Raw genomic sequence first — 17060 nt, forward strand, 5'->3', positions numbered from 1 at the left:
GCGGGTATTGCCGTCTCAAAAAAAAATATGCCATCCGCACGAGTATCGGACGAAGGTAAAAAGGAATACGGCGAAATTTCCGTTAGCGGATGTTTTTACCACCCCCTCCGGATCTTTGACAGGACGTGTCATATTTGCCCGTAAACAGCGAAGGCTGGCCCGTAATATGCCTTACGAAAACACAACGTCCCGCATTCGACATTGCGAAAGTATTAACGTAGAAATATTTTAAAAGGAAAATTGGACGACGGATTTGGGCCATAGGTGTCCCAGGAAGATGGGAACGGGGGAGGAGGGTGGACGAAACTGGCCCCTGTGTTGGGTTTTTTTACGGGATGCCGGGTGTGGGTCGATTTTTATCTTCGCTCTATCTGGCCAAGTCCCCTTTACGGTTTCGTACTTACCGCCCATCTATTCTCCGAGTATAAAAGAAGGCGGAAACGGCCGAGGAACTTCCTTCCCCTTTCTCTACCGCCGGTACCCGAAAAATTCCGATCTTTGACCTTTGGGTCGCCGATTAAAGCCGGTTGGAATTTCCACCGCCACAGAAAGTAAAACTCGATCCTCCGTAGCTCTTGCGGCTGTAGAAAGCTTATCACTTATCGGGACTACGTATCCAAAATTAACATTTTCAAACGTTACGTACTGAATTTGTTTTCCGGTTCGCGTACCCTGTCAAACAGGAGCTCGGAGTAAATATTAATTTAAATGACTGAAAGTTTTAATTTCAATTACTACATTTTATTTTAAAATTTTAAAGTGTGTTTTCAGTCCACAAACAACATATTTATTCTGTATAATAAATCTTTCTTCTAATGTTTCTGTTATTCTGTTTAATAAGTTACGTAATGTGAAGATCCGGTGGGGTTAATTAGAGCTAATTAGCCTGTTAATTATAATTCGAAGGAAAAAACCCGGATCAATCGGAAACTTCCTGTTTGCCCGCCGATTGAAAAGATAAAAACGTATCAAATATCTCTCTGAAGCCATCTTCTGGTTTTGTCAACGAGAAAACCGAAACGATCTTACGCCAAATTTTACAATTCGGAGCCTAACATCAAACTATTTAAAACAAAAATAAATAAGAAATACAGTTAATTAAGAGATAGAAAAAAAAACCCGACAGGAAAACTAGTACTTTGAGAATATATTATATAACGGGTGGACAAGCAAGAGTTCAGTGGGAGCCGAAATGTAGGTTTTGCAAAATGCATGGGAGCCACAGTTCTGTACTTTTTTATACTGTACCGAGATTGTATTATATAATATAAATATAATATAAAACAAATATTGAATTTTTTTAATAAACATATTTTCACAAAATTGTGGAAATAAAATTGTAAAGATAATAATAATAAGCAGAAATTAATACTTTCAGCAAGAGCCGCGTGTAACTCAAAAAGAACCGCATTTGCCCATGTCTGCCATATAAGAGTGGCTGTAGCGACGCCATGTTGAAAGAAAATTGAATACACGTCCGCCATTTTCCTTTTAGTCAAGGAGCGTACTATAAAAAATAGTGGTTGCTAATTAGATATTTTTTTCGATAATTAGTGGTTACTTCGGAAGTAAGAAATTATTATTTATTTGTGAAATTGCCGTTTTTATTTTCCTTTTTCCGGAAAACGGTTTTGCCTTTTCGCGCCACCGGAGGGCGCTAAAATAGCGCGCGACATGGCGGCCGTGTGGAGGTGGGTCAAGATCGCCTCGATACTTTTGTCGACGGTCTGTCTGGCGGTGTTGTTGATGCTCCTCCGATCCGACGGTGAGTCGACCCATTCCTCTTTCCGAATAATTATTTTCCGTCAACCGTTCGTCCTGGAATATTTGCCGGTGTTTTCCCATCTCGGTTCGTTCGTCCCCGGAACTTCTCTGACGTTCTTCGGTTTCACGTCCTCGACTCGATCACACACGGCCTTCGGAGTCCGTCCGCCGGCCGAATTACGCGCCCGAAAAGCCGACCGGTTGTCTGTCCGTCCCGGAATCTCTCCGGGAGGCGACCTTTTTGATCCGTCGTCTTTCCGGAATGCCGCCGGAGGCGTCGCGCCGCCGCTTCCTTTTTACGACAACGGCCCGCGGGAGGACCGGAAACGACGAGAAGACGGGGATGCGGCCTTTCGTCACTTCCGGGAGGCCTGGGTTGACCGTTCCCGGGAAATTTCGATTTCCGTTCCGTAAGACGAGGATGCCGGCGACCTCCCCGGTCGTGCGGAGATGCCATCTCCGTTACGGAGACCCTTTCTTCTTCTGCCGGATCGTTCCTCTTCTCCGCCGGTCCGCGGCCCGGAAGGTTCCTCCGGGAGTCGACGGTTCTGGATTCCTTTGGTGGATCTCCAGAAAAATTAGGATTCGAACGATTGCGTCTCGCTCGAATTGCATTTACGCGTCGTCCTCCGGGAACTACGCGTTATTTCTTTGCCTTTTTGTTTTGTGTTATTGATTGTCGTGTTGCTGATGCCAAGTGTCGATTTTGAGCAAAATAATAACAATTACTAGATTTGTAAATGCTTAATTTTTGCTTTATTTTTTGCTTGCTTTTCCATAATTTATAATCTGGTTTTATAATTTATATTTTGAAAAGAAAGATGCAAAAATGTTTATCGGTTGAGGAAGCTTTGATTATTTTCTAAATAGATTAGATAAAGATGAATCCAACTTCAAATTATTTGATTTCGTTAAAATGTAAGAACGAAATGTGTAAAATTTTGGTTTTGACAATAAATTGTATTTTGATTTTATCACACTGTTTTTTTTTAATTATTAAATTAAATAATTGGGCTGCAATTTGAAAAAATTATAAACCTAAGCTCCCACCGACTTCCTTGCCGTCTGTCCTTACTTAATCTCGATAATGGAGTTAGACGAAAGTTGAAACTAGATATAGAAAGCTTAGGGACGGGAGGCCAAGATGGACTATATATGAGCTTCTGGCGCAAACCATAAGTCCGATTATTTTGATTAGACGACCAACACGACTCTATTGCTAACGGGAAACATATAATTTACAAGATATAGAACTTTTGAAATCCTTTTTAATTACTGAGTGTAAAATCTAGTATAGTAGAATAGAAGTTTTCAAAGTTTTAAAAAAAATGTATAAATTTTTTATTCTAAGAAAGCTTTAATTCAATTAATGGTTTAAAAACTTTTATACTCTTTATTTTTGTCTTCAAGTATATAAATGTAATTTTTTTTAAATACAGAAGTGGTCAAAAGTAGTTTTACAATTGTGAATAAGAACAACACAAGAGTTTATTATTTATTGAGGTAGAGGATTTGTGAAGCCTCTTATATGTGGCTTACAGAATTGTGTTAGTTCTCAAAATTTGATGGTCAATTTTGACAAAACTTTGCCATTTTCTATTAATTGTGATCCAAAAATGTAATAAAAATGTGGGTTCGTGACTTTATTTTGAGATACGATGGAATCGGTGACAGTGTCCGTGCTCCCCAGTGCAATCAAGCATACCTAACAGAATTTAAGGGATAAATACATATATATATAAATGAAGTATTGTACACGTCTAATGGAAGATGGGTGCCAAAAATGAACAAAACATAAGAATAATCAACACCAAGCAAATTTAAGAATTGCCTCTTCCATGTCTGGAAGATGCAAGAATTACTGTTTCTTTCTGGCAAGTGTAAGGATTGCCTTTTTGTGGCCAATGAGTGTAAGGATTGCCTTCTCATGCAGCCGGGAACTGTTTTCTTCTGATCACAACATACATTTCTCTCTCTATATCTCTCTTTCTTATGCACGCACGCAAGCTAACATACACATTAAAACACGTCAGTACTCAGGTTAGATGGAGCAAAAGATAATATTTAAATTATATTTACTAATAATAATTGAAAAGTTTTTAATTACAAACCACGATGCTCTGCCTCGATTCTATTGTAATATGACAAAGCACTAGTGTCTCTAGTTTATTAATTATCATATTATTTATTTATATTTGTCTTTTGACGACATTAATTGTGTCTTTTCTGTATGAACAACAGTAAACATACTTTTGCTCACCCCTGTATGTATTTTTGTTTAATTTGGCCATTTATTTTTTCTCAGTTTAAATAGTTTTCTACCAATTAGTTATTTAAATAGTTAAATGTATTATTAGATAATGAAAATAATTAATTGTAATAAGGATATTTTGATTTTAAAATAGAAAGTTTTAGTGTAAGCAAGTGAACATTTTCTTTAACTTTGACTAATTTNACCACGATGCTCTGCCTCGATTCTATTGTAATATGACAAAGCACTAGTGTCTCTAGTTTATTAATTATCATATTATTTATTTATATTTGTCTTTTGATTGATTGATTGAAATTGATGACATTAATTGTGTCTTTTCTATATGAACAACAGTAAACATATTTTTGCTCACCCCTGTATGTATTTTTGTTTAATTTGGCCCATTGATTTTTTCTCAGTTTAAATAGTTTTCTACCAATTAGTTATTTAAATAGTTAAATGTATTAGATAATGAAAATAATTAATTGTAATAAGGATATTTCGATTTTAAAATAGAAAGTTTTAGTGTAAGCGAGTGAACATTTTCTTTAACTTTGACTAATTTTTAATAAATTAGAATTTCCTATTGAAATTTAATTTGTTAAAATTTATATAATTGCTGTATTTATTTATTTATTTTGTGTAAAATCATCAATATATTAGAAAAGTAGCCAACTTGAAAGGTAAAACTGCACTAAATGTTTTTAGGGGAGTTTCTCCTCATCCTCAGATGATAATCGCCAATCTTCAAGCGTAAAACGTGAATATTGCGAGATACAAATTACAAGGTTAATCATTTGACATGTTTTAAAATAAATTTAAAATATAAATTCAAAGTGAAGACATGCTTATGTGAAGGTATTAAAAAGTTGATAGTTTTTAATTAAACTAATATTTGAATAAATTTGTAAATTTGATATTTTATATAACTTTCGATTTGAGTATGCGTTAACAAATAAGACAATAGCTTAGTACAGTGGCATACATGCACAAGCTCAGGTTGTGTATTGTCTTTGCTAACATGTGTTTACCTCATGCGTATAATACAGTACTTAGCCTTAAAAGGGAAATAGCTACAGAGAAATCTTTCTGAAATACTGAGAAATTTACCTCCGTACTCATTGATCATGTCCTTAATTTGATTGTGTTTATGAGTGAATGTGTTTATGATTATGATTGTGAACTGTTCCAATTATGTAAATTAAGTGTAAAAATAAATATGATTTATCATTTTTATTATATGATGATTTATTTTATTTTATTATTATTATTATTACTAGACAAAGGAGTCCAGTAATAGTAATAAAATAGACTTCTTGTATTTCATATTGGACTGAAAATTAATGTGTATTTTAATTATTAATATGTATTAGAAAATTAAATCTTAACTCTGACCTATTTTAATAAATTATGTTAAATACTTGGTGTCATTTTCCCCAATCATATGAATAGATAACTGTTGGTCTAGTAGATTGGTTGCCTGCCACTGACCAGTCACAGTGTGAATCAACATTAAATTCTGATTGGAATTTAAATTCAGCATAACCTATCCCCTTCGAAAGGGGATATAGGTTATCCACTAAAATTAAAGTACTTGTTTATACAGTATAGCGTCGATTATCTGAATCAATTGGGGACTGGGGTTGTTCGGATAACCGATTATGTACGAAAAAATACATTATTAATATGGTATATTAGTATATCCCAATAATAGTATATTAATATAGACCATGTTTAAATTTTTCTTCGTTGCGTGTCGCTTCGTGTTGAATTTTCATTGATGTTAAGCATAACGAAAATTTTTATAATAATAATCATGGCTACTGTATTGTTAAAAATTATTTTTTAATTTTGTACAAACAAATATATAAAAACAAAAACATTATACTTTTGAAGTTAATCTAGTATGAAAAACATTCGATTCAGCACGACACAGTCTGACAGGAACGCTTTCGGTTAACCGATATTTCGGTTGGTTGACGTTCAGATAATCGAAGCTCTACTGTACTTATTATTATAAAATGGCAAAAAGCTTAATTTTGAAGGTAGAGACAAGTTTTATTAAAAAAGAAATATAAATGCTAATAACAAGTAAAATCTTCATTAAATCCAATCTCACTCAAGATATAACACATGACCAACTTCTATCTCCCCGTCTTGTTGACTTTTAATAACCAAAATTTAATAGCCTCAATCCTCAATACCCAAACCTCCCTGCAAAATTTCAGAAATTTTTGACAAAAAGTAAAGAGCAAGGTTCAAACTGGGTGAATAAAATTGTGCCCTCTCCCACATACTAATATCCATACGTACAGAAAAATCCCCAACTTGTTTTGCAGTCTCAGAGTCCAAAACTAAAAATCTTGCGGAGGGGTCATTTTGATTGATTGCCATACTTTCCCACTGTTAAATATCAATATATAACAGCCAGGAAAGTAATAAAATTGTCAAATATGAGCTTGCATTCAAATTATTTTAAAGTAATAATTTAAAACAGGGATCTGATGAAAGCTCTATTTGAAATTAAAAAGTCCAAACTTAATACTTAAATTATTGCCAACAGAAAGATAAATGTTGTATAAAAATAACATTTCTAAATAATAATCAGTTTTTTTTAAATTTATAATATACAATATTTACTGTAAATTTTAATTTTTCAGATAATAAATATACAGAAATTGAATTTCATTATTACGGTAATGTGGAAAATTCAGAAATTGCTAATTCTAAAATAAATGAAGTATCTTATACAATTATTAAGAGATCTGCGGATAATGCCTATCCTAAAAAAGCGACAACTGTTGACGAAAAGAAACATCCCAAGAAAAGCATAATACATTTGACTAATAGCAATGGTAAGCCAGATGTTTCCTCAAAAGCTTGGACCAGTCCCGACGACGGCGAACCCATCCTCGGACCCACATTTCCTCCCAACACTTCGACAACCGTAAGTNTCAAATTATTTTAAAGTAATAATTTAAAACAGGGATCTGATGAAAGCTCTATTTGAAATTAAAAAGTCCAAACTTAATACTTAAATTATTGCCAATACTTAAATTATTTCTAAATAATAATCAGTTTTTTTTTAATTTATAATATACAATATTTACTGTAAATTTTAATTTTTCAGATAATAAATATACAGAAATTGAATTTCATTATTACGGTAATGTGGAAAATTCGGAAATTGCTAATTCTAAAATAAATGAAGTATCTTATACAATTATTAAGAGATCTGCGGATAATGCCTATCCTAAAAAAGCGACAACTGTTGACGAAAAGAAACATCCCAAGAAAAGCATAATACATTTGACTAATAGCAATGGTAAGCCAGATGTTTCCTCAAAAGCTTGGACCATTCCCGACGACGGCGAACCCATCCTCGGACCCACGTTTCCTCCCAACACTTCGACAACCGTAAGTGACGCAAATTCAGCTCGGTGTTATTAAAAATTTACAGGAAATTAAATAGTATTGATATATTGGTTTTATATATATTTTATAACTTAAATTATAACCAAATTTATTAGAAGAGTAGCCAACTTGAAAGATAAAACCGCACTAAATGTTTTTAGGGGAGTTTCTCCTCGTCCTCAGATGTTAATCGCTGATCTTCGAGCGTAAAACGTGAATATTGCGAGATACAAATTACAAGGTTAATCATTTGACATGTTTTAAAATAAATTTAAAATATAAATTCAAAGTGAAGACATGCTTATGTGAAGGTATCAAAAAGTTGATAGTTTTTAATTAAACTAATATTTGAATAAATTTGTAAATTTGATATTTTATATAACTTTCGATTTGAGTATGCGTTAACAAATAAGACAATAGCTTAGTACAGTGGCATACATGCACAAGCTCAGGTTGTGTATTGTCTTTGCTAACATGTGTTTACCTCATGCGTATAATACAGTACTTAGCCTTAAAAGGGAAATAGCTACAGAGAAATCTTTCTGAAATACTGAGAAATTTACCTCCGTACTCATTGATCATGTCCTTAATTTGATTGTGTTTATGAGTGAATGTGTTTATGATTATGATTGTGAACTGTTCCAATTATGTAAATTAAGTGTAAAAATAAATATGATTTATCATNTATGAATATATTTTTAAGTTAATAGCCGTTAATAACTATTTTTACTAAAATTCAATCACTGCACTTTGACTCTCAATAAACAACTGTCAAACAACACTGCTTTATTCAGAGATACACACTTAAACAATTCATTTTTTTACAGTTCATCATATGAACTAACTGCTTTCGGATCTTTACTCCATTTTCAAGATTTCATAATCCTTAAAATTACAAAATTTAAGGCTGGTTAGGGCCATACAGAGTCATTCGACTGCCCGACGTCACTATAACCGATATAGTTTCACTCAAGATTAAATTATCCTGGCTTCATAAGATGTTCTTTTACATCTTAGCGGTGGCCTCTCGCACACATTTATAAAGTTGGCTCCAACCGCCAGCGGTCATATGGCTGTGTGCGGGCCTGATTGGTATGACCGCCAGCGCGTTGGATGGTGATTAACATGTTAAAAAATAAATTAGAATATAATTATATTTAAAAAATTACTTTAATGTAAATACATCCTTATGTTGAACTAGATGTAAAAAAACTATTATTGCAACTAAATTATCATACAATGGGTGTAGAAGTTAACTTAGCATATAATTTGATTTCAAGATTTTCATCTCAAAATTTTGGTTTAATTTATATCAGCATTTATAGTTGATGTGATGAGAGATTGCACTTGGTCAATACAACTGTGTGTATTTTAGGGGAGATAAGGTGGCAGGATGCAGTGGTACTCACCATCTGAAAACTTTTCTCTGCTGTTTTTTAAACCTCTTCAAGATTCTATTAAACTTTCTATTAGATATAAATGTGTTTATAAAAATGCATGTGACTAACTATTAAATCCATAGATCACTCTTCTCGCCCTCCTATTCTTTACCAATTATCACCCAGGCTACAGAGGGTTCACTTTTGTTTACACAAATGCTTTTTTCGGGGAAAAATGACATATTATAACAGATAACTCAAACAGTATAAGTACAGGCAGAAATTAGGACCATCTCTTAGAAGGTTCTGGAAGAAAAGAATTGGCCGAAAGAGGGACTTGAACCTGCAACGCCCACGTACATGCAGTTGCATTGCCAGTTAACCTCCGGACCTTTGATCTTCACTTCCAGAACTTATTAATTTAGACTGGTTATATCTAAATAAAATTTTCTTGCGAAATGATGGATGGTGCCATTTGCTTTAAAGGCATATAATCATCTTTTTATAAAATGTATCATTTTTGATACATTTTATAACGAAATCTCAGTCAGGTACTGTACATATCCTATTGGGTATGTTATCACCCTTCCTTGAGTATGAGATGTAAACATTTATCTTTCGCTTGTGTGGAATAGTCCACTTAAGTCAAAGGTTGATTTATTATAAAAGAATATGTTGAACTGATGTAGGTTTAGGCATTAATAATTACCTGTAAAAACATTTTTAATAATGATAAAAATTTTATATTTTTTGTTGAAGAAGTAATTTTTTTCTATAAATAATGAATAAATTAATCACAAACCTGACAATAAATATAGTACAGTATGAGATTTTTTGCTTATTTGTTAAATATTGACCAGTTACAATGTTGTTTTTTATATTTATTTCTTCCATAATTATAATATAAAATTCTCTGCAATTCATTGTGATTCAGATTTAATCTTAAATGTTTAAAAAGAGTCATTATTCTAAAATTAATGTTAAAGTATTTCTCTTTTTGTAGCCTGAAGAACATTATCACATATACTACAATTCAACATTTTATAAGTCTGCGGAACAGGCCTTACCTTTCCTGGTCGATTTTCAGAAATTACCGGAACAAAATATTACTGTAAACAAGTTACTCTCCGACTCATATAGGAAAGCATCGGTATGTAATTTTCTTTATTTGTAGTAATGTAATGTTTAATTTTGTTTGTAGAATAATTAAAAATTACAAATTTATATAATTGAAGTTAATCTATCAATGTGTAGGCCTCAATGTTGTTTGTAATAAATACATATTTGTTAAGAATATTATATGTATTATAAATTCCTGTATAAATTCTAAACTATTAAAGCATGCTGTTTCTATTATTAATATTCTAATTTTCTGTTTTCTATAGAAAGATGTATTAAAACATTTTTAATCAGAAATTTAATAAGCATAGTCTTTTTATTAAAGGTTTTACAGAATTCTTCAGTTTAGTATCTATTAAAATATCCTTATACAGGATTTTTATAGATTCTAAACAGAAGCACATTCCACACAAGTTGCTACATAAAAACATTTTACCAATCAGTGTCTATCAGTTATCCTCTAATAATTAATAACTACACAAAGTTACGATCCATAAAAAAAGCATGTGATTCAAATTTTAGATCACAAGCCTTAGGATATCCTTTTAAAAATGGACTAAAGCATTCACTTCTCAAAGTGAGTAGTTCTTTTATGCTGGTTCATTGGTTTTGTGACGTAGTAGATCTTGGATAAATATTAACCAATATTGGGGTATTGTTTTCATAGAAAGAGTTATTTCACTTGAATAAGTAACAAGCAATTCAAGCACACTCAAGATCGATATTGAAAGTTATTTGTAAGGTGTAGTTCAGGAGTTGGTAATTTTTTCAAGTGTGCATGCCAAAATTTTCTCATTACCAATCAAAATATTTGAGAGTATATTATTATTTGATCTACTAGCTAGTATATTATTATTTGATCTGCTAGCTAAGAAATATACTCTCAAATATTTGATATGGGAAAGCTAGATTTAGCAGAAAATCTGCTAAATTGTTAACTCTGCTTGTAAATAAGTATTTCACAGAGATAGATGTCTTGAAAATAGGATATTTATTTCATTTTCTTATTACTTGTTATTACTGAAACAGTTGATAGAACTTGTTTCTTTATTGCATTTTTATTTAGTATCACTTTCCTCAATAAAATTGTTGTTTATTTTTTAACACATTGACCACTATCTGACGTGCCAGCGGTTGTGCTGGTTAGGGCCGTGCAGAGCCATACAATAGCCCAACATCATTATAACCAATGTATCATAGTTTTACTCAAGGTTAAATTATCCTGGCTTTGTAAGATGTTGTTTTACATCATAGTGGTGGTCTCTCACACACATCTATAAAGTTGGCTCCGACCACCTACAGTCATATGGCTCTGAACAGCCCTAATTACTATGACCGCCGGCACATCAGATGGCTGTCAACATGTTAATTAAGGTGAGCCATCAGTTGCATGCCAGAAAAAGTCATTGGCCTGTCACATTTGGTACATGTGCCAAGAGTTGCCCATCCTTGGTAGAGTTCAGTCAGTACTTTTTAACAGAATTTTTTCTTATGTGGTTTATGTAAATTTCATTTAACTTTATCTTATTAATGTTAATTATGGGGAAAAATCTCTTAATTTTAGTTCATCTGTATAAAATAAGTTAAAAAATTTTGCATTAGTGACTATTTACATATTAATGGGATGTCCCTTATGAAATTTAATATAGTTCTATGGAATAATAAGTCTTAATTTACATGAATATTTACATGTGCTTTGAGAATGAAACTATGTGTAAATTGTGATCATATTGTATTCAAAATATCCAAACAGTAATGATTTCTCAGTGAAGTTTTTATTGAGGCAGAGCATTAGCTAAGCCTATTCAATGTGCTTACAGAATTGTGTTCATCTTCAAAATTTGATTGATCGATCTTGATTAAACTTTGCCATTTTCCATTAATTGTGATGAGGAATCCAAAAATTAGTAAAAAATGGGGGTCCATGACTTCATTTTTGAGATACAAGATCTTAGTATGAATTCGTGTGACAAGGCAATATTGCATGAATTTTGTGACTTTGTTGTCCACTGTTCTACGGTAACTAGCATGTCTTCTATCAGCTTATAGAATTGAATTCGTTTTCAAAATTTGATAGGCCAATTTTGATAAAAATTTGCCATATTTCATTAATTCTGATGAGGAATTCAAAAATGTAATAAGGGTCCATTTAAATGTAAAAAATAGGGGTCCGTAACTTCATTTTTTAATGTACAAAGGGAATAAAGTGACAATGAATGTACTCTCTGATGTGACTGAGCATGCCTATAGGAATGTAGGAATTGAAAAGAAAAACAGTATTACATATACCTAACAGAAAATAGATGCAGAAAAACAAGCAAAACACAAGAACAAAGTAATTGATGGAGATTGCTTTGTTCTGGATCACTTCTCCACGTCAGCAAGTATGAGGGTATCCTCTCGCACCATGGCCAACAGATATGAGGATGGTCACAAACAGGCAACAAGTACAAAGTTTGCCTGTTTGTGACCATCAGGTAATGTACAAGGAACACCTCTTCTGTACTTAACAAGTTCAAGGTTCACTTCTTTCTTTCCATCTCTGCTTCAATTCTATTGCAATATGACAAAGTCACACGATGTCCTAGTTTATTTTACAATAATTCAATTTTTATTTTCAGACTGTTCAATTATCATTTGATTTTCCTTTTTACGGACATCTTTTAAGAAATATCACCATTGCAACTGGAGGTAAATGTTTTGATTTCTTTTATAAATTTTTTTATTCAGTTTATAAATATTAGCTTTACACTCTTGATTTATCAAAGGCTCAACTTTGTTTCTTGTCAAAGGATAAGTACCAAATAGCATTCCCTCTATTCTGAAAGACAGTAAGTATTATTTGACATCAATTACATGGAATGATGATATTTTTATTCTAAGATACAGTAGTACCTCAGGATACGAACGCCCCAGCATACGAAATTGTCAGGATACGACATGAAATTCGAACATATTTTTGCTCCACGATACGAACAAAAACTCACTATATGACGTTAGATTAGTTTGCAGCGCCATTTTTTATTCACTTCTGTTTGTTGGTCTCAGTCGGCGCGTTTGCTTCGTCATGGAAGGATCTCGCTCGATAAAGGAAATCTTGAGGTATTATCAGAAAGTGACTGATTTTATTGAAAAGAAACATCCCGAAAAGGTTCACGCTGGCTGTATTGCTGCTCGGAGTAATGACATTTGCCTAAGTCATTTTAGAAACATTTTAAAAAGTAGGCAAAGCCAAACCTCTTTGGATAGATATTTTACCAAGCGACCTCTATCCAGTGAAAGTGCTGGTGGAAGTGAAGGAAAGAAAGCAAAAAGCAGTGAATAAAAATTAAAAAAATAATTAAAAAATAAAACAACACTAATTTTTTAAAATCTTTTCTAAGTTATTTTTAAGTTATTGTTACATTATGTTATGTAAGTTAAGTTTTAGTATCATTTCCCTTCTCCCTCTCTTCCGCCACCAGTTTACACCTCCACCGTCGTCTATCCTCAAAGGTAAAGTGCAAATAAAACTACATTTTTTTTAATCAATTATTATTCTATTATGGTTATTTATACATTTACAACTACAAAACGCATTTTTTAGTATTTTCCTTACTATAGTTATTATTATTATTTTTTAATGTATTACTTTAGCTTTAATTTGAGTGTTTTTCATGTTGGAACAAATTATTTGGTTTTACATGTAATCATATGGGGAAAAATGATCCACCTTACGACATTTTCATGATACGATCTGAGTGTCGGAACGGATTAATTTCGTATCCTGAGGTACCACTGTATTATCAACAAGAGAATGGAAATTGTTAGCTTCCAGTTCTTGAGAAAATATTTCGGAATAATTTCAAATTTAAGATGTTTCTCAACATTCTGATGTGTTTAACAGAAACAAAGTTGATTCTTTCATTTCTTGGTAGTATTGTAGTACCAACATTGTAGTATGAAAGATAAAGTTTGTTTAATTCTGCCATCAGAAGTAAACAGAATTTCTTCAATTCAGAAAGTATTTTCATTATTTATTTAATATGAACTTTTTCTGGTCTGCTAAATTTAATATAGAATATAATGAATGCAATATTATATATTTTTATTTTTTTAGCATTTTAAAGAATTAAAAGTATAAAAACTAAGTGATCCATTCTCAAATTTATTTCTGGTTTGGAGATTGCAAGAGTAATTGTTACTTACAAAAGACAGAAATTCATTTAAGAATATATTTTGTTAGTTTGATATTGGTTAGTTATATCTTGTTAATTATCATTAATTGGGATATGATTTATAAATGATTAGAAAATAATACATGAAAAAACGTTTGGTAGGTTTCAAAACTTTGCATGCATAGTGTAAAAGTGGAGTCTTAAAGATGTTGCAAAAAGTCAAAGACCACTAATTATGAACCTTGGATAGAAAATTATCATAAACAGATTTTTCTCGTTAAACAAAATATTTGTATAAACAATAAATCCACACACACACACACACACACACACATCCCCAATTTTTAAGTAATGACAAATGATCTGTTAAATTAGCAGGCTGTTATAAGGCTAATTTAATAATTAGATATAAAGTGGGGCAGATTAACCATCTACCTCTAGTCAAATTACTTTATATCTAATTATTAAATTAGCCTTACTATAGCATGATAAGTTGGCAGATTGTTTGGCAAAATATTTGTTTCCATTATCATCACATTATTGTTTTCTTTAAACTTTATGAAAAAAAACAATAAACTCTACAAAAAGATAAAATAAAGTAAAATTTTAAGCATTTGTTTGTTATTTTATAATTATTCAAATTAAATATTTAGCTCACAACTTGGAGTTGATAAATTTTGAGTTCAATTTTGACCCACCTTTGGAAAAAGAATTGCCATCACTTCATTTATAGCAAATGGTACAGTACATCAGGTCTTGTTACTACTTGTAGACAGATTGAATTTTTTGTAGCTTCATGATAGGATATTCCACTCACTAATTTTTAAGAATTATTGGAACTTCACCCTATGGAAATTAGGGTAGATATATGCTTTACATTTAATGCGTTAAAATTATCATATATTCTGTATATAAAATGTGCTTGATTTGAAACTATCCAAATGTTTTATGTCAATTCCAAAGAAATTAATAAGAGACATAGTAATTGGCTTTCTTACTGAACATTAACTGTTGCAAAAATTTATTTGCTTCTTCTTCTCTTGTAACTATTATTAAAATAGCATCAACATACAAAATCATCATAAATTCTATTGTTAAATAATCTGACATACAAACACAATATGCGTTTGTATGTCAGATTTCTGAAATTCTTCAAGAAACTTGAAAAATATTCATTTTAACATTATGAAGGTTGTTGTAATCCATACAGATTCGTTCATAATTCACAAACATGACCATTATTATCTTTAAAATCTTCAGGTTACTTCATATAAATTTTAGTGACCTGTCTTATGAATGCTGATTTAACATCAAACTGCCTAAGCTTGACTTTCTATAACTACAACATCTAAAATAGTTCATTTTGTGTCAAACCTTACCACCAGACTGAAAATTGTTAAATAAGAAATAAACGTCTTCCAACACTAGAGGAGTTACAATTCATCACTTCAAACAACCTTTACAGCTCCAGTGGTATGTGTTTACACCTTAGCAAACGTTTTTAACCTCATCGAGGTCTTCATCAGGCTACTTTAATTAGGAATTCAAACGCGTTTGGAACGGAACGTATACAATTCAAAATTAATAAAAACAGATTTAACGATACTCACGGAACGTTACGCACGCGCTGAAACGACTGTAAAGCACGTGTAATATAAGCCGTTACGCAAACTTGATATTACACATGCTTTACAGTCGTTTCAGCGTGTGCGTAACGTTCCATGAGTATTCTTAAATCTGTTTTTATAAATTTTGAATCGTATACGTTCTGTTCCAAACGCGTTCGAATTCCTAATTAAAGTAGCCTGATGAAGACCTCGATGAGGTTGAAAACGTTTGCTAAGGTGTAAACATATACCACTGGAGCTGTAAAGGTTGTTTGAAGTGCTGAATTGAAAATTGTTAAGAAATCTGTTAGTTAATTAATGAACTGGAACTTTTCAATAAACATTGACACACACAAAAAGTACTTTTCTTACTTAATCCAGCAACATTTATTCAGAATTACAAATATTTTCAGTCGCATTTAAAGGACTTCTTCAAGTAAAAAGCCATTTCATCTATCAAACGTTTGAAAAACAGAAACTTTCTATACATTTGTGAATTTGATTTGAAAAATTTAAATATTAAATTAACCAACATGAATGAATTCAAATAGTAAAAAAAAGTAGAAATTAATACTAAAATAAAAATAAATATTAAAAATAATACAATAAAATATGATGTGTTTTCATGCACTTACTTAATTGACATAATCTAGATTATTTGTTATTTGTAATCTGTAAAATTAAATGTGAAATATAACTAAAAAATAAAGACTAAATTATTGAAAACATTGCAGGAATTAGTGAGCGAGCATACGAATTACAGAATATAACCAGTATTTCCAAGTTTGGGCTAAGGAGATGTTATCATTGTTGATACAACCTCATTTTATTTAGCTTTATATATTTCTATGGCCTCGATTATTTGTAATTTTTCTCTGACAAAAATCTAACACATTAGCTTGTTGTCGCTGTTGGGACAAAGTGTGTGATGTATTGATTGTGATACAAGAATCTCCAATAAAACAAAATAAAATTATATATACATATTTTCTATAAATTTTAACATGTTAGTAATGTTTTTTCATTGATGATGTAAATACAACAATGTAAAAGAATTATAAAGTAACTTGTTAGTTCTATAAAGATATTTATTGTTGGATTATGAGATAAAGGTGGTATTATTTTCATTGTATGTAACATTTAAGTTTTTATTAATTCATCTTGAGTTTCTTTGAGCTGATAATTAAAACAAATTGGATTTTGATTTCGGTAAAGATTTCAAAGCATAAATCTATTTATTAATTACATTATCAATTTAATCTAATAGAGTATTTTTCTAAGTAAAAAAAAATCAGTAAAAACCATGGCCAATGGGATTACATTTAATTGTATAAATAAATATAAAAAATACACCTTTTACCTTTTGTTA

At 31.4% G+C, this 17060-nt stretch overlaps 1 protein-coding gene across 1 annotated transcript in view; it reads left to right on the plus strand.

Annotated features, from left to right (window-relative positions):
- The first annotated feature begins 1651 nt into the window (after nt 1-1651).
- Nucleotides 1652-17060, plus strand: part of LOC111637497 (plexin domain-containing protein 2-like) — a 41323-nt gene continuing 25914 nt past the window's right edge. Inside the window, exons 1-4 of the mRNA XM_023383004.1 lie at nt 1652-1765; nt 7146-7432; nt 9812-9958; nt 12549-12618. Coding sequence (XP_023238772.1) covers nt 1675-1765; nt 7146-7432; nt 9812-9958; nt 12549-12618 — 595 coding nt within the window. The 5' untranslated portion in view covers nt 1652-1674. The remainder of the gene's footprint in view (nt 1766-7145; nt 7433-9811; nt 9959-12548; nt 12619-17060) is intronic.

This window comes from Centruroides sculpturatus, unplaced genomic scaffold (assembly GCF_000671375.1).
Source record: "Centruroides sculpturatus isolate CEXI.00-Female unplaced genomic scaffold, Cexi_2.0 scaffold1010, whole genome shotgun sequence".
In the NCBI taxonomy this organism is placed as follows: domain Eukaryota; kingdom Metazoa; phylum Arthropoda; class Arachnida; order Scorpiones; family Buthidae; genus Centruroides; species Centruroides sculpturatus.